This window comes from Taeniopygia guttata, chromosome 8, assembly GCF_048771995.1.
Source record: "Taeniopygia guttata chromosome 8, bTaeGut7.mat, whole genome shotgun sequence".
Taxonomy (NCBI): domain Eukaryota; kingdom Metazoa; phylum Chordata; class Aves; order Passeriformes; family Estrildidae; genus Taeniopygia; species Taeniopygia guttata.
In genome coordinates, this window is record NC_133033.1 from 4,152,104 (window position 1) to 4,179,886 (window position 27,783).

Consider the following 27,783-nt stretch of genomic DNA (forward strand, 5'->3'; position numbering starts at 1 on the left):
CTCCGCCTCACCTGCACTGCAGAGTGAGAGCAGCCAGAGCAGCCAGGGCACACGGAACATGCAGGGCTGAGCCGCTGGAGCTTCGTGGAGCAGCGAGGGATGGAGCTGGTAACTGCTGGGGCTCTGTCTCTTCTGCAGCTGGCCTGGGGGAAGGATTTCTGCTTGCTTTTCTGCTGCTGATCCATAGCTTGGGGCTGTTCTCTCCATGGAGCAATTTATCCTGGCAGTGAGGTGCTCGCTCGTCGCCGCTCCTGCTCTGTGTGCAGAACACACAAATATTGCTTTGCTGCCCCAAACAGGGGCTCCCAGAGCTTGCTTCTTCCCCTCTCACTCTGACACCAGCTGCAGTTGTGCCTCTTAATGTAACAAAAAGCTGAGCTGGGGTTTATTGATTTATTTTGGGAGAAGCCAGCGGGTTAATGAGTCGATGATATCTGCAGTGCCTGCCCAGGGTGCTTGGGCTTGGCTCCAGCAGTCCCACGCCAGGGCAGAGGCCAGCACAGATTAAACATTTACCCACCACAGCTCCCTTGGGAATCAAGATAAAGGATGGAGTAAACCAGAAAAATTCCAGGAGGGGAACAAGCAGTGCTTCCTCTCAGCTGTCCTGCGTGCCACATCTTGAATGGGGTTTGTTTTCCTGTGTTGGTTCATTTTAGAAAAGCAACTTCAGGAAACTAATGAGAATTAGTTCAATTTAATTAATTAATTGAGAAGAGAAGGCTTTGGGGAAGACCCTATTGCATTTCAGTACCTGAAGGGGCCACAGGGGAGCTGGAAAGAGACTTTTGACAAAGCCCTGGAATGACAGGATAAGGGAGATGGCTTCAAACTGAAAGAGAGCAGGGTTGGATCAGATATTAGGAAGAAATTCTTCCCTGTGAGGGTAGGGAGGCCCTGGCACAGGTTGCCCCAAGGCCAGATTGGATGGGACACCAATCTGTGTCCCATATCTGGAGCAATCTGGTCAGTGTTGAGTGTGCTCATGGCAAGGGGTTGGGACAAATTGATCTTTAAAGTCCATTGCAATCCAAACCATTCTGGGATTCTGGAATTCAGAATCCTTTTGTTTAGTCCAAAGTATCAGCACAAACCTCCTGCTGGTGCTCCTTCTAAGAAGTGCCCTTATCATAGGCTTAAGGTGAGCTTTATTCTGCTTCCTAGTCTGATCTTGATGTAAGAGCACTTTATTTTTAGGGAGAAAATAGGAAAGTTTCACTGCCCCCTGACTCTGAAATGCTTCTGTCCCCTGGCTCCTTAATGCTCACAGCTTTCCGGCCAGTGGGAGTTTGTTTCCTTTTTTCTCTCTCTTCCCTTCTCATCTTGCGTGGGCTTTTGCCAAATGTAGAATTATTCACAGTCAATTATTTGGCCAGATGTAGCTGTAATGCACGTTGTGAGCTTTTGGCAGGCCTTTAAATGTACGAGTTTATTCCCCCTGCTTGTCAGCTGGTCTGATTTTCAGGGGACCTGAGCCCTCCCTGGGACACTGGGACACTGTGTTTAGGCTGAGCACCTCCCTGGGCTGGCTGAAGGTGCATGGGTCAAACAGGAGAGCTGCTTTGGATGGGTTTGTGCTTGAACCAGTCCCAGCTCTGATGCAGAATTATCCCTGCAGAGACTGGGAGAACTCACTGCACCTTGGAGGGTCTGGCTAAGCTCACCCCGTGCAAGGAGACAGCATTTGCAGGAGATTTTTTGGGGAGGGATGGATAGCCCAGCTGGGTGTGGGTGTGCAGGAGGTGGCAATTTAACCCCATCCTCCCCAGCAGTTCTCTGTATTCGGCTGGGGGCTGTATTTGTCCCTCCTGCCCATGAGCATCCCATGGGCTGCACTCTGGGGGAGCCACATCCTGGTGAGGGGCACTGAGGGTGCATTGAGCACAGATAGCTCCCTCTTAATTAGGCAAATCAGCTGAAGCTGCCTTTTCAAGGCAAGATGAATAACAATTTGAGTTGGGGGGAGAAGGAAAGCTCATATCCATCCCACTTTAATTAAACTTAGTGCCAAGCTCATGACTGTCACAGCCCATTTCTGTCACAGCCAGCGCCAGGGAGAGGCCTGACCAAAAACCCCGTGTCTGCCTGGCCTGGGGCACTCTGAGACAAGCAGGTACTTTTTCCTTTCTCTTTTCTTTGTCTCTGAGGGCACTGATGAGGAATTGTTTGCTCCAGTAAAGAAAATCAGCACGGGGAGGTAAACAGCTCTGAACTCTTCAACCACTGCTGCAGCAGCTCCCTGCAATTGCATTAGGGCACCTCGCTGCTTTATTTCCTGCCTGGCATCGATGGAGGGATCGGGTTCATATGGGATTTTGTATGATTTTTCCCCCCCAAACCTGATCCATCCTCCGTGTGCCTCTGGAAGCTCCCATTCCCATGGCTCGCCCTAGATTAGCCTGTCTGGGCAGCTCACACGGCATCAGGCTGCTGACCACTAATATGAAATATAATTGGAGCAATTCAAACCTCTCCCCCAAGGGCTGGTTCTTTACATCATGTACTACCCTGTGAAAGTAATAAAGTCAGTGAAAGGGGTTATTCAAGAGAAATTGTCAGTGTTTAATAAATCGTGCAATTAAGTGCAATAAAACCTCAGTATGCTATTCATCTGTTCTGTCTTAACACTTAAGGCTGGAGCTTTTTTCAGAATAACGAAGTTCTGTCCTAGATAATTTTTTCCAATTTCCTCATTAGACAGGTTCTCGTGAAGCCTTGCGCTGAACTAAGCTGCCAGAGCAGAGCACCTAATGTAATCATGGCATATAAAAAGTTATAGAGCAGTTCAAGGACTTAAGTAGCTCATAAATTTTTCTTCATATTTTCTCCCTAGTTCAGCTTAGGGCTGAATTTAAGCCACGGCACTGCAGGCAAAAATTGTGGTCTCTTTTCTCCAGCGTGGGATGCAGGGGAGTGAGGGGCTGAAACAAAATGTTCTTTAAGTGCCCTTTTAAACTGCACTGTCACTGATTTGCTCCTTTTCTTTAAGAGCCTGGGGTCTGGTAACTGTGTGGGAGAGGAACTGAGTGTCATGGGCAGTATCCATCACCTGCACTGGGAGATGCTCTCTGTGTGCCACGTGTTTGGGTTTTGTGTGCTCTGCTTCCTGGAGTGGCATTAAAGGCAAGGGGAGAAGCATCCAAAGAGCCCTGGATGACTTAAGGGACCCTAAGCTGAACCAGCACCCTGGAGGAAGAGATTTTGTCCCAGAGGTCATTAGGAGTGCAGCACCAAGGAGGTTATTTTGTGCTTCTCTCTTCTCTCTTCTCTCTTCTCTCTTCTCTCTTCTCTCTTCTCTCTTCTCTCTTCTCTCTTCTCTCTTCTCTCTTCTCTCTTCTCTCTTCTCTCTTCTCTCTTCTCTCTTCTCTCTTCTCTCTTCTCTCTTCTCTCTTCTCTCTTCTCTCTTCTCTCTTCTCTCTTCTCTCTTCTCTCTTCTCTCTTCTCTCTTCTCTCTTCTCTCCTCTCCGAGGGTGGGGATGGACTGGGCATGTCTGGAGCAGCACTGGCCTCTCCTCTGTTTGGTGCTTGTGTACTGAAAATAAAGTGCAGCTTTCATGCCCAGCAGGTGTATAAACAGCATTGCAGCACCTCTGCCAGGAAAGCTTTAACATTCAACTCAGATCCTCCCGAGGGAAATTCTCCATCGCTGGGTGACACTGGGGAGAAGGAGGCATTTCCCCTGGCCACTCTGCTCCTGCTTGGTTTCCATGCTGTGCTCCTGCATTTTCCCACTGTTTTCAGCTCTTTTGTCTTCACCAGAAGTGATTTGTGAGTCTTTGGAGGATCCTTTGAAAGAACAAATGCTCCTCTGCTGCTTTTAAATTTTCACCAGGATCGGCATATCCTTGGTGACGCAGGTTGAGTGTGCAGCCTGTTTCTCTCTGAAAACAGTATGATTGTTTAAATTGCCTGTTGCCACCTCTGTAAGCAGCTGTTCTGTGCTCTCTCCCCTCACTCAGGAAGGTGGGACTGATTTCAAAGCCCTCCGAGCAAAATTTCAGAACGACTCCAACTTGGCCAACAAACCGGGGCAGAAACCTCCTGTGGAGATCTCCCCCAAGCCTGGCTCTGCAGGGAGCACCACCTCCAGCCCTCTGCCCCTGACTAGGAGAGAGGTGAAGGTGTCCAAACCTGCCCAAGCCCCTGTTCTCCCCCAGCACAGCCCCTTGGCACGGCCTCAGGGTTCCAGGGAGCGGACGGGGCACAGCGAAGAGCACCCGGGCAGCGCCTCGGAGAGAGGGCCGAGTTCTCCTCACAGCAGCTCAGAAAAGCCTCTGCTCTCCTGTGGCACTGACCAGCAAGGATCCAGCCAAACAACTCCAGAGGACTCTGAGCTGCCGGATTCTTTCCAGCGTGTCCTACAGATCTGGGAAGAGACTTTATCCCGCAAGGAGAAAACGAGTCCAGGAGTCCCAGCCCAGCGGGCGGCCAGCTCAGCTCCTGCTGCATCGGGCAGTGCCAGGATGGCACCCTCGGGGAGCTGCCCTGTGCTGGACTGGCGTGCCCAGAGGAAGGATGCTCTGCATGGCAGAGGGATAGCTCTTCCCCAGGCCCCCAGAGGAGACAGGAGCTCTGCTGGAGGAGGCGCCGAAGCTCTGGTGGCATCTCCGTTCTGCCAGTCGGGTTATCGCGTTCCAAGAGAGCCACCTCAGCGCCAGAAAGGTATGGAAAGGTTTATTCTTAACGCTGAATATGGAAATAGATGAGTCCAGATCACTTCCAGGTGATCTGGAAGTGCAGGATACAGCAGCAGGAGAGAAAAGCTCCTGGAGGTTGGGACCCTCAAACGAAAGGCCAAGCTGGCCCATTGGAATGTTCTGTTCTTGCTCTGGAGGTAAGAAAGAGGTCTCGAACTGCTGCTCCACTTCGGTAAGAGGAGGACTCCCCATATCCAAGAAATTATTTTTAAAATTCACTCCAAGAAATTGCCCACATTTTGAGAGTGGGATGAAAACTGAGGACAGGAAGCTATCTTAGTTTTGGTGTGCTTTGGCCATTTGCAATCCCAAGGTAAATGTGACTTCAGACAGATGTGAAAGGCTGGTCTGCAAAGACAGTTTAATTCTAATTAAGAGAGCTTCAACCTCAATTCCCCCCTCCTGCCTCTGCACCCTCCCAGCTTTGCAAAAGGTCATATTTAAGATCTGAGAAAATATTTGTTAGAGAAACTGCTGCTGGGAAACTCAGAGGCTGTGAAGCTCCCCTTGCTGATGTGACTTGGGTGATGGGGACTGAAAACCTGAAGTCTTTGTTTACCCTGGAAAGCCACCTCACCTGGACTGAGCACTGCAAGCAGCCAAAATCCTGGTGGATTAAACTGTTACCAGCACAGAAAATTGGGCTGGTATTTTATAATCCAGAGGAAGGGAGCTGTCGAGAGCTGAGACCCCAACATGGTTCACGTGGTAAAAATCTGTAAAAATGGGCATTTCCATTCATTCTGCCATTCTGGTGAGAGACCTGCTGAGTGCTGGGGACACTGAAAGAGGGAGGAGGCAGAACTGGTTAGAAATGTCAGTAGAACTAATGATCCAACGTGAATTTTTGCTTAAATCAGGGCTAATTGCTGCCTGTCCTTGTGCTTCTCTGGAGCAGAATTGGAACCTCCCTTCTGCCAGCCTGGAGCAGGAAAATGGTCTTACAGCCTGGGGAGCAAGTGGCCAAGGATTAAACCTCTGCCTTCAGCTGAGTCCCTGGGTCCTGCCCCTGGGAAGCCTCCAAGACCCCCAAAGGTTGATCTCAGTGTTTTCCAAAGCACCATGCCTTTGGTCCACAGAGGAAATGAAACAAGTAAGAGATATTTATTCTTTTCCCCCCAGATCTGTTCTATAGAAAAGGAATTAAAATGAGCAGTTTATTGACAGCTGTAAGGCCGCGATTTCCAGCACGCCGAAATCAGACATTGTTACTTGTTTATAACTTCTTCCTCAAACATTAATAAGAGCTCAGCAGTTTCAGTGGGGCCGATTTTTGCTCTTAATCTGGAGAAGGGATCTGGTTTTCCAGGCTGGACGCCATCCCATGCTCAGAAAGCCGCTTCCCTCCCGTGCTGAGAGCAGTTTACAGCTGGCTGTAAAGCAGCAGCAGCTGCCTGTGAGCTGAGCTGATCTTTATCACTCCTCTCCAATGGGAAATGCCTCGGTTCTGGAGCACACAACTGTGGGAAGGCACAATAAAATTGTTAGAAAATAGTCTGCTAATCCCCCCCCTTCTGTTTTAAATACAACAGAGGGCAATGTCGTTGAGTGTTCCGACATCAAGAAATGCAAAAGTTCAGTTTCCCATAATAAAACCCTATTGATGTTGTATAATAGAATATTCTGGACCACTTATTAAGCTGCTAAGTGGTGTTTCTTTATAGATACAGCCTTAATTACAGCCAGATCTTTAGGCACAACTTTTGATGAATTCAAAGGGAGCTGCTTTTGTAAGAAGGGCTCTGCTAAAATCTCTTTGGCTTTACAGTGCCAGTTCTTATTGGTATGCCCTGGCTTTGATAAGATGAGAGGGAAAGAGGGTTTTTCACTGAAACTCTTTTCTAGCCTACTTGCCTTTTCTAAATATACTAATCTGGTGGGGGAACTAACTACATTTCTATGCCATCATCTCCATGCCCTCCCAGTATTATCTATCTCTAGAAAGCCTGAGTTGTTGCCAGGAAATGTGAAATAATAATGACAAATAAACAGAGCCACGTCCCCAGTTTGTGCTGGCAGTGCTGTGTCGCACCTGCCCTTGTGTGCAGCGAGGAAGGGCTGTCCCTGTCACACCTCCCATGTGCTCTGGGGGGGCGTGGGCTTGCCTTCCAACACTAATCCTCTGTGTCTTTGTGTGCAGCTCCTGGAGAAGAGGATTACCTGACCCCTGAAAGGTGAGCCTGGGGAGAGGCAGGGTGTGGCTCACAGGTGATGGTGATGCCTTGTGCAGGCTGCCTTAGACCTAAAGAATAGAGCAGGGATTTATTCAAAGGATCTCCTCCATGGATCCACCTTGGGCAGCACCAGAGCCCAGCCAGGGCTGCACCCAAATGAACCAAAATGGCCCCAAAATGCACAAGCGCTCCCGGGGGCTCTCCCTGGGATCAGTTCTGCTCCATTGGCACCTTGGAGTTCATTGTCCCATTCCAGCTTCAGCCCAGGCAGTCCCATCCTGCTTGTTTTTCTCTCTCCAGCCCACGGTGTTTGTGCTCTTGGGGCTGAGATTTGGATCATTTGTCCTTGGTGCCCAGCTGGAGAAGAAATTGCTTTGTCTCCCGGCTCTGTGAAGAGAGCTCAGCATCCCCTGATGTGAAGTTTAGACATGCATACTAAAGCAGCACAGAATCTGAAAATATAAAAGCCAAAACCTGAGGCATCAGTGGGAACATCCCCATCCCTTTCCCCTTTAGCCTGGAGGGAATGGCCACTCCTGGAGGCAGCAGCTTGCTCCAGGGGCTGTTCAAGGAACTGAAAGTGTGCAAGGCCAGGTTGGATGGGATCCTGACCAACCTGGTCTAGTGGAAGGTGTCCCTGCTTGTGGGAGGGGGAAGGTTTGGAACTGGATCATCTTTAAGGCTCCTTCCAACCCAACCCATTCAAGGATTCTGTGGCTGTGTCATGAACCCACATGGCAAGCTCAAACCCTCTCCTAATGGAGAAAACTTCACCCCTCTTCTCTCTTAAAGCCTGATGGAGAACCATATCCATGTGTCTTTAGGCCTAGTTTAGCTGGTGGGAAGTAGAACTCCCAAAAAAGGCATTGCCTTTGTTGCACAGTCATCACCCTTCCCCGTGTGTTTTTTGCTTCCTGTTTGCTGTGTACTCAAGTTTTGTGTTTTTAGAAAAGAAATGCTTTTGAAAACTGTTGCTGAAACAAAGCCCTGGCATAACCAGAAGGTGTTGGGGGTTTCCTTGCCAGCAGCAAAGGAATTTGTATTCCTGCACTGCTTTGTGATCCTGTGCTTGTGCAGCCACTGCCCTCCCTCACCATCCCAGCCCTTCAGCTGCCTCCACTTGCTGAAGTGAAGTTTTTATCGGGTGATGGTCCAAAATCACTTGAGTTTGTCTGAAACAGCTCAAAAACCTTGCAGGCACACTTCTTTTGTATGCAGGGAGATCCTTTGACTTTTTCTGGTCTCTGACTTGTCATGAGTGGTTGTGCAGCAGCCTGGGTTTTGTACAAGAAGAACAGCAAAAGTGGGGGAAAATATTCATACATGTTTTGTTGCAGTTGTGAAAAGGGGAAATGGAACAGCTGAACCAAAGCAAAGAGAGGGGAATTCTTAAAATACTTTCTGTGCCCAAACAACTCCTCCAGGTTGTTCTTGACATCATGAGGTGCTCCTGCCAGCGTGGGCTGGTGTTAACTTTTAACCTGTAGTTGTCAGAAGAGAACTGGTCAAAAAACAACCTGCTCCAAAGCTGTTCTGCACTGCCAGAAGCTGTTCCAGCAATGTAGTGCAGCAGGGTTAGCTGTCTTGCTCCAACACTTGTGATATGGTCTTTACAGTAGGTCACTTGTTAAATATTAACTGTGTGATAACAGGGGAAATTAATTCGATAACTCTGGCATAAAAACCAAATACCAGCAGTTTGGGGACAGGAATTCCCCTCCTCAAGCCTCACCTGGAATGAAGTCTGGCTTCAGAGACCCTGAGATGGTTTGTTGTGCTGGCTGTTGCTGGGGTGTGTGGGGACGAGCACACGGTGGGGCAGCGAGGCAGTGTCCAATGCTGGGGGCTGCAGGGGACACCGGGGGGCTGGGGCAGCCCCTGCCATCAGCACAGCCTCCTGCTGGACTTCAGGGGTTGTTTCCTTCTCTGATTTCGCTGCTGTCAAAGTGCACCTTGAGTTTCTTGTTCCTCATGTTCTGGTTGGCCCTTGGTCCTTTCTCCGGTGAAGCGGAGTTGTGACAGCGGGGTGATTCCAGGAAAAACAGACCCTCCCTGAGGTTTTTCACAGTTAGAAGAAGGAAGTTCCTACTAGAATTCTTCCTGGTGCTCTTTCCCCACTTTACCCTGTCCCCCAGGTGTGTTACAAGCCGTGTCTTGTGTGTTTGTTGCTTCCTGGTGCATTCCTAAAATGCCAAAAACTCCACCTCTGTGGGTGTAGCGGAAGGACCGGTGGATTCACCTGGGTCCTTTTCTTCCCCCTACATCTGCTCCCAAGTGACACTAAGGTGAATTTCTGGAGGAGGGAAGGAAAAAGGAGGATGGGGAGATGGGAACTGGACTGGGGAGCCCAGCACTTGAGGCTGTGTGCTGCTGGAGTGTCGGAATCTGAGGTATTGATGATTCCAAGATTGTAGAAAGTCTCTGTCTGTCAGCCCCGCTGCCAAAGCAGAAGTCATAATTCGTCTGTGCTGGTTTCAAGGTTGTTTATTCTGTTTATCTCTAACATGTTCTGCTGCCCTGCCGCAGCTCTGTCCTGCAGGGCAGCGTGTGGGGCTCTGCCCTCAGTGGGATGGTACAAACATTAAATACCACAAACTACCTGTGCTGGATTTACAATAACGTGCCAATATCTGTCACCTACGTTGAACAGTGTGTCCCCAGCCTGAACCAACAGAAAAATGCCAACACCACAGTGAAACATGGAGGGCATGAAAAAGGAGAAAAAGGACAAAACACACTTAATTTCTTCTATCTTGTGCCCTTTGAACCCCTAATCTAGAAACCTAAAATTTTACTTTTGCACCCGTGCCACACTTAATTATTGCTCATATCAAACACTCCGAGCTGGTAATTCATCCTGTAAGATTGAAAACTCTTTTCCATGGACAGAGATCACAGACAGTGTCTCTGGGGGCTCTGTCCAGGGGGGTTCCTGACCCCTGCCAGGGTCCCAGGGCAGCCAGAGGGAAGCTCTGGACTCCCACACTGGAGCTGTGGTGCTTTCCCTCCTCCATGCCACTGACGGTGTTGGCATGGAGTGGGTGGCTTGATAAGCTCAGGGGCAGGACCTTTAAAAGTCCCCTCTGCAATCTCTGCTTTCCCTTTTGTTCCCTTCCATGAGAATCCACGTGCCAAAGAGCCCAACTGGGAATTTTTGTCAAAGTACCTAAGTAGGCTTGAAAAATGCTGCGCTCCAATTTCCGTGTTTTGTTTTGTTTTTTTTGATTTTTTTTTTTCCTGTTTCTACTTAAGGGATTGCTGTGAGCAGGAGAATCTAACTCTAACTAGGAAGTCTCCTGATGTGCTTTGAGCCCTCTAAATGCAGCTTGGCCTCCCAAAGGACAAGCAGAGGGAGTGTGGAGTCGGGGGGAAGGTTCAGCTGAGCCCTGCATCTGCCACAGCTCTCCTCTCCCCCCAAGGAATTCCTGATTTCACCTTGTTTTTTTGTAGGCTCACTATCAAAGCGCTTGATTTCCTTGTCCTTAAGATGAATTTTTTTTTTTTTCATACTACTAAAAGGGATGGGGAAAAAAAAAATCTTTTCTCTCTTTTTCATCTTCTCAGTGCTCAACTTGAAGAGCAGAATAATTATGAAGAAACCCCGATGTACCTGAATCAGTCTGGGGACACCACAACCTTGTGTGTCATTGAAGGTACTTTGAAAGGCAGCACTGTGAGGTGAATTACATGCTAGCTGGGGAAAAAAAAGCCTTTAAAATAGGAAATAATACAGTTTCTTGTATTACAGTGGTCTGGGAGAAGAAGTTTGAGTGTCCTGTCCCCCTGTGCAGTGTGAGGGCTCTGGGGCAATGGCAAAACAAGTTAAAATTTTGGGGCAAAATGATGCTTATAGTAAAACTCAGTGGGGAATATCATAAGACATGACCCATGTAGAGGAGAATAAAAATGAGATAGTGAGGCAAACCTCAGTGTCTCCTTGGGAACAGAAGGACACAGACTATGAGACCTTTCCAGGTCCATCAATATTTTTTCCCAGTATAATTTTTTCTATCAAAGATGCCACTGCTCTGCTTTTACATTTTCCACACTCTCACAATGCCTCTTTTGGGGAGGTTATTTCTGCCACATAGACAGATTTTGTCTCCCAGGGGGAAAGGAGCCAAGCAAGTCCCTTGTGGGGGACTGCCAGAGCCCCCTGGGATTTCACAGATCCCTGGAAACTGTGGCCAGTCGGGCTTGGTCCTGCAACCCCCTGCTTTGGGGGTTTGCTTTGTTGGGATGACTCTAAGATTGTAAAAGTCTTTGTTTCTTAGTTTGTGCAGCTAAAGAAGGAGTTTGAATGCCTTGGATCGACTTCTTAAGGCTGTTTTTTTATTTTATTTTATTTATAACATTCTTTTTTTGACTTGCTGAGGTTTGTCTAGCAAGATGGCCATGCTGCCATTTTATATTAAAAGTTATATGTAGTATGTTTACAATATTGTGCTAGTAGTCATCATCTATGTAAGACAGTTAATAGAATTAATAGAATTAATAGAAAAGTGTCACTATCACACTAATATATGGAGGACAAGATGGAGGAGAAGGTTAGGACACGCTTAAATTTCTCTGTTTTGACCTTCTGAACTACATGCTAAAAACCTTAAAAATTCACTCTTTTACTCTATGTTAATTCAATTATTGCACTACTCAAACTCGTGTGGTTTGTAATTTTTTATATAGAGTTGGTAGTTATCTACAGGCTAAAATTGAAGCTACAGATGTTTTTGATTTTATGTTAAGGTCTTTGAGCCTCCTGCTAGGGTTTTGAGACAGAAGGGCAGGTAGAGGGATGTTTTGGACTCTGACATGCTCAAATAGCAGAGGGAAGGAGCTGTAGGACATGGTGAATTTGTGCATCCCAACTGAAGCTGAGTTTTGCACCTAAAAGTGCAGTGACTTTAACAGGGACCAAATATTAATATCTCTTCATAAAAATCTTTCCTAGGACCTAAGGCAGAGCCTCAAAAACACAGGGTAAGCATCTTGAAAACTTCTAATATCTGTATTTCTTACCTGCCAAGAATTTCTCTGCGTGCTGTCTGTGAAGGCTCTCAGAAAACAAATAGGAAATTGCAGAGGGGGACACAAAGACTAATGAGATTCCCAAACATAGCAGTGGGAAGAGTCAGTTCCCTTGATTTCCACTGCAGAAATGTAAGGAAGTGATAACACCAACTGGATTGATGTTGGTGGTGGACCAAGTGTTGAGCACCAATATCAAGAATGCGAATTTTTGGAGGAAAAAAATCCACTGCAATGTTCTGGAATTTCCTGCCAAGGATGAGCTGGTGCTGGTTGGGGCTTTCATCCCCTGCTGCAGGGATCTCTTCTCATTTCTCCTGGGTGGCAGTTTCCCTTGGCAGGGGGAATATCCTGCATGAGCTGCCAAAGCTGTTCCTAGATAAGCCCTGCTTGGCTGAGCTCATCACCTCGTGCCAGGAGATGTCCATGTCCTGCCCATCAGCTCTGGCCCTGCTGAAACTCTGTGAAATGTCAAACTCCAGGTTCAAGTCCTGGCTTGCAAAGCCATCGCACTGCCTGGGAAGTAGCACGGCTTTCCAAACTTATTTATCTCTGTGTGATTTGCAGAGAGGTTCTCTGGCTTGGCTGGAGTCTCCTTTTATGGCAGGCTGGGAAATCTTTATTTAAATTTAAAAAACCTCCTCCTCCTCTGCAAGATCTCCTTTCTGTAATAGCTTCCATGCTGACCAGAAGCTTCACTGGTTCAACCCCAGCACTGTTTTATTATCCCTGTGTAGTCTGTCAATATGTGTATTCCCTGTCCTGCAAAGGAGGTGAAATCTCCTTGTCTGATGACTATTCCAAACATAAAATACTTCTGGGCTTTCTAAATAAATATTTCTTTAAATGCTAGTTGACAGTTGAGGCCTTGTATGAAAGCTTGACTGCTGAGAAAAGCACAGTGGCTGAAGGCTTTCCTCTTCTTTATTCTAGAAACAGAAGATTTTTCCCTTTGCCAAATCCAGGTAATTTCCTTTCCTCTCTCTCAAACTTCTTCTAGCCCCACAATTGATTTGGGTTCGAAATTGAATATTGTAACACTCAGTGAATAGAAATAAATTTCATATACTTCATGACTAAGACAGCAGACGTGATGCTTTTCTTTGCCAGAACTCATGGTTTCTAAGATTGTTTTCATTCTAACACATATCTAGAGGGGAGACTGTAAAAAAATTGCACTGTCTATTCCTACTGAAACCCAAAGAGTGTAAACAGGGAGAGTTATGAGGCTCTCAAACTGGGGCACCTGGTTCTAGGTGCAAGGCAAGGTCCATTCTGAATTTCACCCTACAAATGTCACACTTTGAGCTCCTTGTGGTGTGTATTTATGAGCACTGTCTGAAGGCTGGGTTTTTTGGTGGTGACTATGTGATAAAAAGGGGTCACTTTCATGGGAAATGTTGTGATGCAGGGATAAAAATGTATCAAGTCCTGCTCCTGTTGCTGTTTCTTCCCTAAAGCTCCATACAGTGTGGTGAGAGGCACATTGTGTGATCCAGGTGCCACCACAAATGGATTTATTTTGTCCTTTCCAGCTAGGAGGAAACAATCATATTAATTTGTCTCTTCCAAGAATGATTTGTATTATCCCTTTTGTATTATTTGGGCATCTCCCTCATTCAGAGGGAAAATGAGCTGCCTGTTTGGGTCCTGTCACAAGGCAATGTGTTTGTGACTTTGCTCAAGTGTCTGTGTGCTGAGATCTCTCTCATTTCTGAACATTTCAGCCCAGAAAGAGCTTTAATAGAGGACGAAAAAGAGGGAAAACCAAATGATGAAAGAGCAAAACTGGAGGAGAACAAAATGTTTGAGGTATTGTATCCTTGAGGTTAATTTAAATAATTATTATAGGATGTCTCTTCTCCTTCTGCCCTCCCTCTGTTTGGGAAACACTTGAAACTTGAGCCCTTAATCCCAGGGGGTTTCCACCTTCTCTTTTGATTGTTCATCACTCAACTGCTTCAGCCTGAAAGGTTGGTGGGGAAGGGTGTGAAAGTGTTTTAAGTCCACAGATAATTGATATTCTTATGGATGCATAGGTGTGCAACAGAAATATATATTAGAAAGGGGTTTGTAAGGACTGCATTGACCAAACCCAAAGCTTGATCCCAGACAGGTGGAAATGAGTACCTGTCTCCCACCAGCCATGCCAGGGCAGATGGCAGAGGTGTGCTGAAGGTTCTGCAAGGGAAGCAGGATGTGACCAGTCCCCAAAACGCAACATATCCCACCCCACCAGGGCTGGCAAAAGACAGAGCAGAGCACTGTGAGTATCTCATTGCACCACTGAGTGTTTCCCCAATCCCCAGCCCCATCTGCTGCCCAAATGTCTCTTCCATATGGGAAATAACGTTACATTTGGATGCAACTCTTGAACCAATTTAGCTAAACCAGGGCAAAAGGTTGCATGAGCATTTGTATTCTGGCCTGGATCATTTATTTTGGCTGTGCAAACAGCTTCCTAAGTTGGTTAACCATCTGTGTAACCCAGGCGAGGTGTTTGTTTTTCTAGCAGATTGCCCTTATCCGTGAGAGCTGAAATCCATCTCCTCTGCTCCTCATAATTTAGGGAGTCTCAGGAAAGGGGCTGGCCAAGGCTTGGGGTGGAAATGAAGTGGGCAGGATGAGAGCCTGAAGTGTTCCTCTGTGCCTGGCTGAGATGGGTGCTGTGCTGGCTCCGTGCTCCATCTCCTCGTGGTGCCAGGCTGACTTTGGGCTCCTTCTGTCAGGATGCTCTGAGGCAGAGACCAGAGCTGCTGAAAGGCACCTCAGCTGCACAGTTAAACCAGATCACATCCCCTCTGTAAGGACAACATTCTGTAAATGTTCACTGGTTCTATTCTGCAAAGGCTCTGCAAGCCACTGGTGTGATATGGCAGCATTTCAAAGACGAAAGAGAGAAAAGTAGCTCTGTTGGGCTCTGTGGACAGGAGTGTGAAGGAGAAAGTGTAAATTAACTGTGACCGTGGTTATTTTTATTGGTGTGGTTCTCGGGTATTTCTCTTTTTTTTTTTCTTCTTTTTTTTTTAATCACCTCGTAATAATCTTCTGGTTTGGTTGGTGTCTCTTTCTGTAAAAGGTTTTGCTGGTTTGCTTGACCTTTGAACAGCTGGAGGTAATTTCTGTTGGGATTTTTTTTTTTCCCCCAAAGTACTCCTGGTGAGCCTCCTGCTTCAACAGAGAGGCTGATTTGGAGAATTGTTTGGTCCACCCCTGCCTACTTTTCTAATTCGCTGAATTTGGATGTTTTGCAGAAGTTTTGGTCTTTAGCTGGACCATATTGAGGTGGTGCCTGTGTCCAGCAAGATCTGCTGCATGAATCAGAATGGTTTGGGTTGGAGGGAGCTGAAAGATCCTCTCATTGCCCCCCCTGCCATGGCAGGGGCACCTTCCACTGCCCCAGGGTGCTCCAAGCCCTGCCCAGCCTGCCCTTGCACACTCCCCACAGATATTTACAAACAATAGCTGCTTTTATTTGTGTGCCTGCATTTCTGCATTGCTCCAACTCTCTTAAGTCAATTTTAAGGTTTTAACATGGCCACTTTAGAGTTCTCCAGTAATAATCTGTAACCTCATGAGGTGCAACTCCCAGGCTCAATTCCAGCCCTCAGTGCAATCCATCTCAGGGATGCTCATCCTCCTGGGTTCCTTGCCAAGATGTTGATTTACAGGTGTATTCCAATGGACTGGTTCATTATTTAAATCTTAACATTTCCACCAACCATGCCAAGCTTTCCCTCCAATCACTGCTCTGGAGATCCAAGAATAATCTCTTGGATGCTTTTAGGTGAGGAAGATTTGGGACAGAGCTGCCACAACTGAAAAAATTGACAGGCATTTTAAGTTTTTTAAACAGAAAACATTTTTATGAGTTTTAAAGATAAAAACTTTGAAAATTATTCACTTTTGTTTCTTGAAGTGCCTCAAAGCAGAGAATTTCCTGGACTCCTGGAAAGGAAAATATATCTGTAGGCTCTTATTTGTTGTGTTACCCTCGACAGTTGTCCTTTCTCTGAGAGATTCCTTGGAAAACCTCCTAAAGCAAAGATTTATTTCATTTATTTATAATTTATTTAACTTATTTATTTCATTTTTTAAATTTATAATCTCATTTCCAGGGCACAGCGTGGGTGTTGGTGCTCCAAAGCCAGAAGGAGCAGCCTTGGGCCAAAACCCTGGGCAGTCTCTGCAGGCACCAGAGGACATCTATGATGACATTGAGGAGTTGCAGGACAGACTGTGAGTATGGGCCTGGGCTCTTAGGAAATATCATTTAAAATCCCTCCTGCAGCAAACCCCCGTGTCACACTTGTGTCTTCCAGCAGCCACGGCTCAGATGCCTCAAGTTCCTTCACTTCAGACAGCAGTAAGTGGGGAAGCTGAAACAGAAGCTGCTTTTAATTTGGGCTGGTCCCTGGGAGGTGCTGGGAATGGTTTTGCTTCACTTCCAGCATCTACAATGTCTCCTCCTGGCTGGGTTGCTCTGAATTCCCATTAAAACCAGTGGGGAGTAGTATATATGTCTAGCATGGAATTCATTTGAGCAGCCCTGAAGCCTCTGTAAGAGTAAAATGTAAAAGGTCTGGGTGCAATTTGTCCAGCAAACATCACCTTATTGCTACTGAGCTTGTCTTAATGGCAGGCCTTGGTTTTAAGTTTCAGGAAACAGCTACGAGGAAACATATGAAGATGTTGAGATTGGGGGTGATAACCCAGCAAAACCAGGGTAAGTTGCAATTTCTTAGCCTGTATTTTGAAATTCTGGCCATTCAGCCTTGATCTCACATGCCAGGTACTGCCTGGAAACCTTTTTGGGGTTTTTTTTGTCCCTGACTCAACTGCAGAAAAGTTGTTGTGTGGTTGGGTTTCTTCCCTTCTTCCTCCCTCTTCCCCTTTGGCTAAGACTTCAGGAGCAAAAAGTGGTTACCAAAATTAAATCCCAAAGCAGTGAGGGGGATTTTTCTTCCAGTAACACCCTCCATCCTTTGCAAGTACTGCCCCCCCAGACCTATTCCTGCATCAGGCACACAGGACAGCCTCACTTGCCCTCTCTTGATTAAAAGTGCTGCTCAGCTCTAGCTGAGAATTGGCACCTTTTCCCTGTGTGCCAAAAGAGGGGATGCTCAAGGGACAAACTGTCCCCATAAAACAGGACAAAATGCTCACATTTGAGATCACAGAAGGCTGGAGAAGAACCCTATGTGCCATAATTAACTTGCAACCTGCTCGTTTTTTATGTAGCCTCTCAAGATATATAAAACCAATGAGTTTTGCAGCCTGGGGTTTATGTTTTGCCTGAGCTTCCCAAATGGATTAGGAGGTGTAAGGTGAAGTTTAGTTGTGTTTTGTGTGGTTCCCTACTCTCGTGCAGTAAAAAGTTGTCCTTGTAAGGAACAGAGACAGCTTTTGGGAAAGGCAATGTGGCACAGGATGGCTTGGAGTGCATCTGGTGGCTCTCTCCTGAGGAGCAGTGTGGGAGGAATAGTAAGGAATAATAAGGTGTTGGTGTACATCTGCTTTTCCCTTACGGATGGCAGGGTTGCACTGGCCTGGATTTGGATCCCAGTCCAGCTTCCACGTGGATGTAGAGCCTGTGTGTGACAGAGAGGGAGGAAAAAGGGGAAAGCTGAACCCCCTGGAGGTGACAGGATGGTTATTAAAAGAAGTGTCATTTCTCTGCAAATTGGCCGTGGGAGTTGCGTGGTGGGGGTGCAGCAGCTCCTCCATCCAGAGTGAATTGTTCCCAGATGGATCATGCACATCCCCACCCCGGGAAGCACTACTACTACTACTACTACTACTACTACTACTACTACTTCTTCTTCTTCGTCGTCTTTGTCTTCGTCTTTGTCTTCATCTTTGTCTTCGTTTTTGTCTTAGTCTTTGTCTTCGTCTTCTTCATCTTCTTCTTCGTCTTTGTCTTCGTCTTTGTCTTCTTCTTTGTCTTCTTCTTTGTCTTCTTCTTTGTCTTCTTCTTTGTCTTCTTCTTTGTCTTCTTCTTTGTCTTCTTCTTTGTCTTCTTCTTCGTCTTCGTCTTCATCTTCTTTGTCTTCTTCTTCGTCTTCTTCGTCTTCTTCCTCTACTTCTTCTACTGCTTCTACTTCTTTTCTACTTCTTCCCTCTGCACATGGGTGCAGAAATTAAACTCTCCTGCTGATTCACAAAGGGAGCAGTGCACCTCGCTGGGGCTGGAAAGGAATTTCAAGACCATTTGGGACCAAATTCACAGGTTTCAGAGGGCAGGGTCTTAATCCCCAAAGCAGCCTTTCTGTGATCTCTCTATTGATCCCACGTGCAGGATTAAGTGTGCTGAGACACATAAAAGGGTTTTTAATGGCCCCTGTGCAGGGGTAATGACACCCAGGGGAGGACCTGGCTCGCTTGCAGATACTTTACAAGAAAATTGCTGTGTAGATTTGCAACCCTTTGTAAACTTCAGAGAGAAATGTGTGCCATGGACCGTCCTCCTCAAGGGCATGCACAATAGAAATGCGTGAGGGAGGGTGGCTCAGAAGGTGCCCCTGATATCTCCTTTAATGGTCACTGCAATGCTTCTGGGTAATGCTGCCCTCTCCTCGGGAATTTTCACTCCAAAGAAACCTGGATCACCCTCTAGTTGTTGGGCCAGAGGAGAACAACTTATTAACACAGGAAAAAAAAACAAAGATAGGAGCTTGGTCTTAATAATTAAGCACCTTTTGCTGTTCTGGTGCTTATCCCAGTGAATCTACCATCCATATGATGCTGTTAACACTTAAATTCTTCTTCTGAGCTGAGGTCCAGGGTCTGCTGCCCTCCCTTTCCCTGCCTCAGGATCTCTGGGGTTGCTTCTGCACCTTGTGTCTTTTTTAATTTAAAACCCGTTTCTCTTTTGGACAGAACAGAGAAACAAAAGAGATTTGGAAATCTGTTTAAGATAGAAAAGTTGAAGCTGAACAATTTCAGGCTCAAGGACAACCTAAGGTAAGAAAATGATGGTGATCTCACCCCTTCCCCCTTCAAACCAGAGCGTTTCTCCTGGCAATTATTTGAGAGCAGGAGGTCTAGGAGTAAGGAATACCACACTTTTTTGGGGGAAAATTAGGCCAAAAGTGCTTCTGTCAACTCAATAGGAGCTACCATGGCAGATGTGGCCAATGGTCCATCTGTGCAGCTTCTCCAGAATCTCTGGCACCAGGAATCTCCTGGAGCTGGTCCTACAGCAGTTTTCAGGTTTTCATAGGTTTTCTACTGCCTTTGGCACCTTTCTGATACCTCAGCATGACACAAGGGAATGTAGTAAGGTGGTACCTGCTGCCTTGATCTTTGAGCCAGGATTAGGGACAGCCTTGTTGCTGGGGGTTTTATTCCAAGTTCCATTCAGAGCTAAGCTGGCAAGAGCATCTGCTGAAGAAGTTTGACAGTGAGTTTTCATTCTAACAGGGTGGGGAATATTGTATAACTTCCTACAGTGCCTTTTTGGATATTCTAATATTCAAAACTGTCCATAAGCTTCCAGGGAAATTGCCTTTTCCTCAGGTGTGCAGAACCTGCAGAACCTGTCCTCCACTGCTGCCAGCAAGGGCCTCACCCTGCACACGGTGCCTGAACTCCAGGAAAACTCTGCCTTTTCTTATTTCTTTGGGAGTTCCAGGTTAAACCTTTCTTACCTCTTTTTGTAGGAAGGTTTGTCTTCCTTACAAATCTTTTCACACAAAATGCCCTGCAGCAACTCCTTCAAATATAAATATCATTATAGGGAAAGACCCACCAGGTTTTGTGCTATTCTCCTGTCTCAAAGAACCCTAAAAGCTCCTGAAATAATTTTAGATATTTGCAGACTTTGCCACCTTTGAATTCCTGGACAACCCCTGATGTTGGCAGACTTACAGGAAGGAATTACTACTGAATAAAAATTCCAACTGTCCAGCAATCCCCCTGCTGTTGAGAAGGGCAGCAGGAGTTTGGACTGTTCTTTGGATGCAGTGTAGATCTTCCCTGCTTGATGAACACATGGCTCTTATTGCTGTCAGGATGGAAATGCTTATTTAGCAAGGGATATCATTTTGGGAAATGCTGTTGGTACCATGCTGAATGGTACATACACCTCGACCTGTCTCTGTCACTTTAACAGCATCATTGGCAGCTTTTTGGGGCTCCTTGTGGATTTTTGGGCATTGCTGATGTGCAGATCTGTTTCTAAAAGACTTTTTTCTGTCCACAGACTGGTTTCCATTTCAGTACCAAATTTAGGTAAGCACATACCTGTACCTGACTCCTGGGGATTTGTGTGTGTTTGAAGAGCCAAATGTTCTGTGCAATCAGCTTGGTGCACTGTGCTTTTCTGAAAATCATGTATTGTGGCAGCAGTAGCTTTGAAGACTTGATAGGGATTTGTGTTTCATTTGAGGGTGGGGGTTTTCCTCAATTTTGGGTGATTTTGCTTTAAAAAAGAGCATTTCCCCTGCAGACCTGGATATACCCAGGAAGATAATGTGTGAAACAGCCCATGCAGAATCACTGCTGGCAGTGGTATGTGAGCCCATGGCACTCTAGCTTTACAAAACTCTTTACAAAGGGTTTAACTCTCTGTAAAACTCTTTATTCCTGCCTGCTGGAGGGCCAAATTCACCCTTTACATAAATGGGGTGGATACAACCTCAACCTTGAGGAGATGCTGGAGTGAACATACCCAAGTCCTTGTGTTGGGAGCGCTGCCTGGGCTGGCTGCAGTGCCAAGCTGGAGCTTTGCTGCTGCTCCTGCTCCACCCATGGAGCTGGATGGCCAAACCCATGCAGAAAACTGCCCATAAATACAACTAACCAACCCCAAGCATCATTCCTTGTGCTGGACCTTTGCTGGGTGCTCGGGAGCTCCAAGGCTCCTTTTGCATTTTCTTGGCCCCTTTGGGTTGAGCGAAGAGCAGCAGCCCCAGTTTTGCCCTGCAGTAGATTATTTGGAGTAGCAGGCTCAGAGTGACATCTCCTAATCATTTTCTGTCCTGCATTTTGGTTGACAGCAGCTGTCCCCCAGGAGGACAACGTGTATGATGATGTCGAGGTGGGGCAGAGAGAGACCAGGTGAGGAGGGTGCTCTATCCTGGGGTTGTTCTTAACCCAAGGAGATTTTCCTCCTGGCACAAATCTGTGCCTGGTACTGTAGCCAACTGAGGGTCATGGTCTGGTTGGGATTCAGTCCTCTGTAGACAGTCCAGGTGCCCTCCCTGTGTGTGTTTAATTTGGCAGGATATTTCCTCACTGTTTCCCAGTTAGCACCAGAGACGTGAAAAGGAGAGAGCAGCTCCCTGAAACACATGAAAAATCAGATATTTTTCCTAAGGAAGGAAAACTCCGTCTCCCAGACCAGATTATCAGCCCCGTCCTGGCAGGCTCCTTGTCAGAAAAATTACTTTTAATAGGAACAGCATGTCCTGGTGTCTTGCTGCCAGATGATTGCGGTGGCTGCGCGTGCTGGTGTAAATCACAGCAAGTGTTTGCATGTCAGTGCAGGGCGTGGGGGGAGATGGAGAAAAATCCCAGCTCTGTAGCTACATGGGCCTGGGGAGGGGATGCAGTCTGCTGGGAGAAACCTGAATTCCTGCCTGTCTGCTCCTCTCAGAGGGAAGGATGACAAGTACAAGGTCCGGATGCCAAAACTTCGGGTGGCGAAAGAGTGCAAGGACAAAAGGAAAAGCATCGACGACGTGGAAAGGTCCTGATTTCCATTCTGTGTTCCCATTTTGTCTGACTTTGTGCACATCCCTGAGTGGTTTCAGGAACAGGATGTCCCTGATTGCACAGAGATTTTGTGTTGGTTGATAAGTCCTTTCCCTTTGAAGGCAGATTTCAGGAGTCTTTGCAGAAAATATCTCAAGGGTGAAACAGACCCTTGGATCTGAACTGAGCATAAGGGGAGGATACCCAAAGGTCTTATCCTGAAGTCTTGTCATGACTTTCCACTGAGCTGAGCCAAAAGTTGTTACTTCCTATAAATTTGGCTCCTTTTTGCTATTTTAGTAGATTTAGATTAGATTTTTGGAAGGAATTCCTCCCTGTGAGGGTGGTGAGGCCTTGGCTCAGGTTGTGCAGAGAAGCTGTGGCTGCCCCTGGATCCCTGGAAGTGTCCAAGACCAGGCTGGGCAGGGCTTGGAGCAACCTGGAATAATGAAAGATGTCCCTGCCCATGGCAGGGGGTGAAAGCATTCTATGATTCTAAGATTCTATGATTTTGGCAAGAAAATTGTATTTTAAAGTATTGTATTTTAAAGTATTGATTATTTGGGCTGATTACATTAACTCTTGCTGTGCCATTTGTGCATAAAAGCAAATTTTTTTTGTTGTTATTGGTGCTGCAAAAATTCACATGAAACTGGGATCACAAAAATGTGCAGCACAAAGACCTTTTTCATGACCTAATACCTGGGACTTTGAATGTAAATCAGGGACCCATTTCTCAGGGTCTTACCACAGAGTTCCTGCATGGGGCTGCTCAAATACCACTGGTTGTGCTGTGCAAAATCTCAGGTTTAACTTTACAGACCATCAGGGAGTCCATGCAATTTCAACTTCCCCTTAGAGATCACAGGTCCTGCCCAAGGAGGAATCTCTCCACAGCTTAAAAGTCTCTAATTTCAACTCTTGTTTTCCTTCCTCTTTAACTTTAGGTGCATCAAAATCAGCCAAGGATGAATAATTTATTACAAATGGATGGGGGATTTTTTTTTGTTTGGTGTTTGTTTCCAGTCTTAGTTTTAAAATGAATGCTGCAGCTGTAATTTCATGTATCAGAAAGAGTGACATCCCCATGTGCAGGGAATGCCCCACTCCCTTTAAGTGGGTTATAAGAATTTGTTTTCCACTTTACAGTGCCATATAAATGTCTGCTTGGGGGACTTTCTCCTCCATGTGCTAAAAAAACCCAAAGGGAATCTGGAGACCTTTGTCAAATCCCACTTCCATAAGTGACTCAGGATGAGAGTTATCTGGGGACCCTTTATTTCTGAGCATAAATAAAACCAGAAGGAGACAAACTGCTGGGGGAAAAGTCAGTTGTTGCCTTCCATAAAAACGGGGCTGATTTGAAACACTCAATAAAGAGTTTATTTGTTCCCACGCTGCTTACAGACCAAAGAAAAAGAATTATCCCAAACAGAGTTACAAAATGGCTCAAGTTGTGCTTCACTAAATTTGAGTTGTCTATTCACCCTTTTCTGAGAAATAGAGATGGGAACTTTGTGTGCTTTGCTATTCCAAGAGTTCCTTGCAGACAAGGCTGGAATTAGACTCTGGGTTGCAATTTCAGATGTGCCAGGGGTTATTTAAATGCAGCTCAGAAATGCATATGTGTGTGTGTCTCTCTCTTGTTGCAGAAATTTCTTCAAATTCAAGAAGAGCAGTGAAGAAAAGAGCAAGAAGATGGACAAAGAAGAGAAGATCTTTAGAGAGACATTTATGGTACGTGTTTATGGTACTTTCTAGCTGTGTCAGAGGAGGAAAGCAGCTCTGTGGCTTGTTCATACAACTCATGTTGTTGGTCTCAGCTATGCTGGGAAAGTTTTCCCCTGACCTGTCACCTTCTTGCCCAAACTGGGGTTTCCAGAGGAGAAAAGCAGATCCGTGGTTTGCTTAAAAGACACCTGGTGGAACTTTCTTGGTCCTCATCTTGGGAAAGTTGTCCCGATGCCTTAGGATTTAGCTTTTATATTTTTCAAATCCTGCAATGCATTAGTGTGTAACTCTAAGCTCCATATGAAGCATCAGTTAACTGTCTTCACATTTTGGTCAGACAAAAAAATCCCTCTAGGCCTGATATTCAAGGGCACCTTACTGCCTCAGGCCTGAAAAGTATAGACAGAAGTGAATTGAGGGGGAGCAAACTGGTGCTGAGTTATCTCCTCACACAGGGCACCAATTTGTCAGATTAAGCTCTTTTTTGACCCAGAGATGGGACAACTGAGAGGTGTTTTAAAATTTTTATTCCGTTTTCAGTCTCATGAGAAGGGTGAGACAATACAGATGTTATAATTCATGCCATCACAATCAGATGCCAACTATTTCCTAATTACAATATATTTTAAGCATTTCTTGGTCTATCAGCTTTAGTCACACCATGCTGTAAATGCCTTAAAGCCAATCATCTAAAATTACCCCTCGTGGCTCTTACTACAATGCACCTTTTGTAGTTCTATTTCTCTAAAGTATCTAGTCTTATTTGCAAGCCATTCTTTGAAACTTGTTTCTAGTTCCGTTTCTCTCTCAACAATGTCTGTCCTGTTCCGTGGCATTTCTAAGTCAGCATTTCTCATCTCAAGGTTTGCATACGGAGTGAGCCTTCTGTCAGGATTTGAGAATTTTCTACAAATCCATTTCCCCACAATTACCTGGAGCTGTAATTGGAGAATTGATACGTAAATGGAGCAAACTTATAATTGTCTGAAAAACTCATGACCACCGTCCACCTTGGGTGTAGCCTCTGGGAGGCTGTGACTGCCCAACATGTACCTACTGAAAGCCTTCAATAAATACACACTTTTATTCTCTTAAATTTGGCTAGCCTCTGTTTTAGGTAGCTGTTGGAATCTGAGGTATTCAGATGATCCTGAGATTGTAGAAAGTCTCTGTCTGTCAGCCCCGCTGCCAAAGCAGAAGCCATAATTGGTCTGTGCTGTTTCAAGGTTGTTTATTCTGTTTATCTCTAACATGTTCTGCTGCCCTGCCGCAGCTCTGTCCTGCAGGGCAGCGTGTGGGGCTCTGCCCTCAGTGGGATGTTACAAACATTAAATACCACAAACTACCTGTGCTGGATTTACAATAACGTGCCAATATCTGTCACCTACATTGAACAGTGTGTCCCCAGCCTAAACCAACAGAAAAATGCCAACACCACAGTGAAACATGGAGGGCATGAAGAAGGAGAAAAAGGACAAGACACACCCAATTTCCTCCATCTTGTCCCCTTTGAACCCCTAATCTAGAATCCTAAAATTTTACTTTTGCACCTGTGCCACACTTAATTATTACTTCTATCAAACACTCAGAGCTGGTAATTCATCCTGTAAGATTGAAAACTCTTTTCCATGGACAGAGATCACAGCCAGTGTCTCTGGGGGCTCTGTCCAGGGGTGTTCCTGACCCCTGCCAGGGTCCCAGACCTTCCAGGATGATGGAACCCAGGCCTGATTCAGGGCTCCGTGTGGTGGAAAATTCTCTCCTCCAACCCGTGCTTCCAAAGAAAAATTCAGCAGTCTCTTGTTGTTCAGTCTCAAGGCAGTTAACTGTAAGCTATCTAAAAGATTTTCTTCTCTGGCTGCTGTGGTTTGCTCACAGCTCAGGCAGAGGCACACACACACCCTGACATCCTCTCTGACTCCCGACTGCTTCTTCTCTCCCCGCCCAGGGCTGCTGCTGTCTTTTATATGGTACATTATGTGTTAAATGTTTACAGTTTTCCCCCAATACCTACTACCTATATTAAATGGTGCTTTTCTACTCTAAACCAATCTGTGAGTGCCAACATCATCAAGAACATGGAGGCAAGGAAGAAGAAAGAGGAGGAACAGGGCCAGCCTACATTCCTCCATCTTAAAAACTGACCCCCATGTACAAAGTAAAACCCCCTGTACAGGTGTTAGACCCCTCTTGTACAATACTAAAAAATTCTTCCCTCTACTTTAAAACTACTTCTACTATAATATCTAAACTTTTGTGACTTCTTGTTCTTCCTGCAAGGTTGGTAAATCGTTCCATGGTTCAAACCCAAAATCACAGCTGTTTCCAGCTGCCTGCCAGGGTCTCAAATGCTTCTGATCTGGGCCTGGAACCTCCAGAAATGTCTGAGGGACATTTTGAGGTCCAACACCACGGCAGCCAGTGGGATGCCCTGGACTCCCACAGGTAGCCACTTCAAGCCATCAGTCCTACTTCCCTAATCTGGATCTTCATCAGAGGCGTTGCTGTGATTTTTCTCCCCCTTCAACCCAAATCCTCCCAACCCATCCTGAAACTTTTCTTCCCCTCCCTCCCCAGAGGTTGCAAAGACAGCTACCCAGACACAGAATAACTCCTGGTTGCTCCCTGTCCCGCAGTACCACAAGGAGATCCGCGTGCTCGCCAGGGCCACGGCCGCGCGCGCGGTGCGCAGCCAGCGCCGCGCCGACCTGCCGCTGGCAGCTGGGGAACATCTGGAGCTCATCGACGCCCTGCAGGGCCACGCCGTCATCTGCCGCAACGCCCAGGGCAGATGTGAGTCTGCAGCCCAGCCCCGAGTGACAATTCTCCCCTCAAACCACCTCCTTCGTGCTCAGCCACCTTGGCCCAGACTTTAATTCCCTTCCTTTTCCCTCCTCCCTCAGATGGGTACGTTCTGGTGGAGCACTTGAACTTCAGGTAATCTCGGATTTTTATTTATTATGATGTATATTCTCTTCTCTTTCCTGTGTGGGGATAGCTGGAGAAATGCACTTAAAACTTCTGAAGGCAGGGGGAGTTAACATAATGTAAACAGCCAGTATTAAATATTAAATAAGTATTTCCAGTTTTGCTCTGCTGCTGGGTGAGTTTCCAGTCCAACTGCAGCTAAAAAAAGCCCTGTCCAGTCATGACTTGTATAAATTGGAGATTCCTGACTTGCCTTCAGATATGCCATATTAATCCACATCTGCTGCAAACATGGGCCACTCAGTGTGCCTTGCCTTGCCAAAACACACCCTTAAATTCCCTGCTGCAGCATTTCCTTGCATGCTCATGCATAATTTATACAAATGAGCCTCCTCTTACCCAGGTGGCCCTTGCTGGGAAAATTCCTTTTTTTTTTCTTTGAGACAGTACTAACTGCCCTGAGAGCTGCTCTCCCCTGGAGCATCCCTGAAGGTCTCTTGTGCTTCCTGCATCCGTGACAGCCCATGTTGGTCAGCTGTGGGGTGATGATGGGAATGTAAATAAAGCTGGAGTTTTTTTACACTATTTAATGTGCAAGAGATGTTTCCTTCTTTTTTTTTTTTTTTTCCTGCCATTTACAGCATGTCTTGACTGATGATTATTTCAGTATTTTTCACTTTTTGAAATACCTTGTTGGTCAGCTCTGAAACAGCCATTATATTTCTACATTTTAAGAAAAAGAATAGTGCAGTTTAGTTGCTCAATCTCATTCCTGTCAGAACTGCAAGTTTCCCCAAAAGATTTTCTCTTTAAAAAGCAAACCATATAAATTGGAACTGGTTTTGGTCTTAGAAGTATTGGGAGAAGCAGTATGTATCACCACTCTTGCTGTGTTAAATATATAAAATAGTGGAAAAGTTGACTCATTTCTTTGCAAAAATAATATGAAAAAAAGAGTAAAAACAGCATTCAGTCAAAAATTACTTTATTTTTTTAAGCTAACTTAGGCATCCCAGATATGTAAAAGCTGACTCCTGGCTCCCAAGGACTCACAGCAACAGGGAATTACCCAACAGTTGCCCCTGTGTTCAGGCTGCTCTCTCTCCACCATGGGCCTGGAGGATGATTACCTATTTTCAGAAAAATGCTCCTAAATGTAGGAAGAGAAATATAAATTTCTAATGGCTTCTCCTCCATGTATTCAGTAGATACCTTTTCAAAAGTGAAAAAAAAATGTGGATAAAGTTTTTACATGGCTTTGAAAGAAAATAAACCCTTAAATATGACCGTAGTGTACAGCTTTTACTCCTTCCTGGCACATTTTAGGAGCCCATATCAGTTTGCTCATAAATATCCTAAAAATGTAAGATGTTTTAATTAGAAATTATTAAATGTTCCAGGCTTAAGAAAAATAAAAGCCCTGTTTGCCACAGGGCCATTTCAAAGCTGGCATAGGAGACATCAGTAAAGAAAACAGAGCAAATATTTAACATTTACTTTTAAGTCTATACAGGCATTATTTATTTTACCAT

General features: G+C 45.9%; 1 protein-coding gene across 9 annotated transcripts; it reads left to right on the forward strand.

Moving 5' to 3' along the window:
- Nucleotides 1–26,836, forward strand: FYB2 (FYN binding protein 2). 9 transcript variants are annotated; one of them, XM_072932559.1, is made up of 20 exons: nt 1–108; nt 3,960–4,662; nt 5,596–5,790; nt 6,838–6,871; nt 10,436–10,524; nt 11,820–11,848; nt 12,830–12,861; nt 13,624–13,708; nt 14,009–14,162; nt 16,015–16,135; nt 16,219–16,262; nt 16,553–16,622; nt 18,776–18,859; nt 20,100–20,128; nt 20,896–20,956; nt 21,495–21,587; nt 23,245–23,329; nt 25,901–26,116; nt 26,227–26,260; nt 26,695–26,836. In XM_072932559.1, exons 1-19 carry the CDS (start codon nt 100–102, stop codon nt 26,251–26,253), a joined length of 2,160 nt encoding a protein of 719 aa, XP_072788660.1. In that variant the 5' UTR covers nt 1–99; the 3' UTR covers nt 26,254–26,260; nt 26,695–26,836. The 9 variants fall into 9 exon arrangements, with proteins under 9 accessions (XP_072788660.1, XP_072788659.1, XP_072788664.1 ...); XM_072932558.1 differs by having other exon boundaries at nt 26,699–26,836; XM_072932563.1 differs by having other exon boundaries at nt 25,960–26,116.
- The last annotated feature ends 947 nt before the right edge of the window (nt 26,837–27,783 follow it).

What these genes read in the sequence shown, in the direction of transcription:
- FYB2 (XM_072932559.1), top strand. An exon ending in AGGAGAACAAAATGTTTGAG is followed by an intron (nt 13,709 to 14,008) that starts GTATTGTATCCT and finishes GCTTGATCCCAG; the next exon opens with ACAGGTGGAAATGAGTACCT. An exon ending in GTGGGGCAGAGAGAGACCAG is followed by an intron (nt 20,957 to 21,494) that starts GTGAGGAGGGTG and finishes TGCTCCTCTCAG; the next exon opens with AGGGAAGGATGACAAGTACA.